General features: G+C 53.8%; 1 protein-coding gene across 1 annotated transcript in view; it reads left to right on the plus strand.

Annotated features, from left to right (window-relative positions):
* Window positions 1-146: 146 nt before the first annotated feature.
* Window positions 147-1,848, plus strand: part of ACAP3 (ArfGAP with coiled-coil, ankyrin repeat and PH domains 3) — a 35,898-nt gene continuing 34,196 nt past the window's right edge. Inside the window, exon 1 of the mRNA XM_031062538.1 lies at window positions 147-257. Within this exon, the coding sequence (XP_030918398.1) occupies window positions 147-257 (111 nt within the window). The remainder of the gene's footprint in view (window positions 258-1,848) is intronic.

Raw genomic sequence — 1,848 nt, forward strand, 5'->3', positions numbered from 1 at the left:
GGCGGGCTGCTGGGGAGCGGGGTGGGATCGTGGAAGCCGGGATGGGCTGGTGGGGAAAGGGATGGTCTAATGGGGAACAGGGATGGGCTGGAGAGGAACGGGATGGGCTGGTAGGGAACGAACGGGATGGGCTGGGGGACCGGCGAATGGGCTCAGGGGGAACGGGATGGGTTGATGGGGACCGGGATGTGGTCATGGGCAACGGTGATCTGCTGGTGGGGACTGGGGATGAGCTCGTGGGGACCGGGGATGTGATCGTGGGGACCGGGATGGGCTGATGGGGACCTGGGATAGACTGATTGGGACCGGAGATGGGCTGGTGGGAGCTGGGACCTGCTCATGGGAAAGTGGGATCTGCTCATGAGAACTGGGACCTGCTTATGGGGACCTTGGATGAGCTCATGGGGATCTGGGATGTGCTGTTCGGAACCTGGGATGTGATCATGGGAGTCAGGATGTGCTGATGGGATGGGAACTGGGATGCTGTGCAAACATAAAACCCCTCTGGAACCCTGGGCTTCACTTCAGCTGCTCCTCAGCTCTCCACTGTGCTGCCTGCAACTCAGTTGGATGGAAGAAAACAATAATAATAAAAATAATAATAATGTTGTATTGATTTCAGCTAAGAAAACACTTAAAGCAGGGACCACAAGAGATGCTCCAAGGGCTGGGAGAGCTGGGAATGTTAAAAACCTGGAGAAGAGAAGGCTCCAGGGAGACCTCAGAGCACCTTCCAGGGCCTAAAGAAGCTCCAGGAGAGCTGCAGAGGGACTGGGGACAGGGGACAGAGTGACAGGACACAGGGAATGGCTTCCTTGGAGTGGAATTCCCAGAGCAGCTGCCTCTGGATCTCTGGAAGTGTCCAGGGCCAGGTTGGAGCACCTGGGATGGTGAAAGTTCCCAGCCCGTGGCAGGGGGTGGGAAAAATGGCATTAAACGTCAAATTTCACTTCATTTCATCCCTGTTCCTGTCCATGGCTGGGTGAGGTCTCCTTGTGACATCTGTCAGGGCCCCCTGGGCCTGTTGATTCACTCATGGCTTCAGTTTAGATGTAGGATTTTCTTCAAACGTGGGATTTCCACGTCAGGCCCTTCTCTCAGTTCACAGAAAGTTCATCTGAAACCATCAGTGAGCGATGTGGTTGCTGCTGCTGGGTCTGTGGTGCTGGGTGGGTGGAAGATCAGGATTAATTAACCTCAATTAGCCACACCACAGTTTGTTGCCTGTCCTGTGGCAATGGAATTCACCTTCAGCTGGACCCACAAACCCAGATGTGCTCCTTCCCCGAGTGATTCCTGCAGATTTATCCCCTGGCTGCTGGCAGCAGCAAATCCACTGCTTATGGAAAATGAAAAACTGGATTAAGGAGGGACAGGATTGATGCCAACCCTGCTGCTGGTTGTGGAATTTTACCATTGGATTTGGTTTGTTCCTGCCTGGAACCCCTGCCTGGAAATCATGGAAGGGTTTGGATTGGAAAGCTGAAATTCAGCTATTCTGGAGATCATAGAAGGGTTTGGATTGGAAAGCTGAAATTCAGCTATTCTGGAAATCATGGAAGGGTTTGGATTGGAAAGCTGAAATTCCTAATGACAGGTGAAAAAAATAGTGGGGGGAGAAGGGATAAATCCTAATGGCAGGTAAAAGAAAAGGGGGGAAAATGTGGATAAATCCTAAAGATAGGGGGAAAAGGTGGATAAACCCTAATGGGTCCCTGCGGTGTCCGGCGTCACGGCTGTGTCCGTGCCGTGTCCGGTTCTGTCCGTGGCTCGGCAGGAGGCGGGTCCGTGCTGCTCCCGGTTCTGTCTCGGTGCTGCGGGAGGCGGATCGGAGCCGTGGCGGGGCTG

This window comes from Geospiza fortis, unplaced genomic scaffold, assembly GCF_000277835.1.
Source record: "Geospiza fortis unplaced genomic scaffold, GeoFor_1.0 scaffold662, whole genome shotgun sequence".
In the NCBI taxonomy this organism is placed as follows: domain Eukaryota; kingdom Metazoa; phylum Chordata; class Aves; order Passeriformes; family Thraupidae; genus Geospiza; species Geospiza fortis.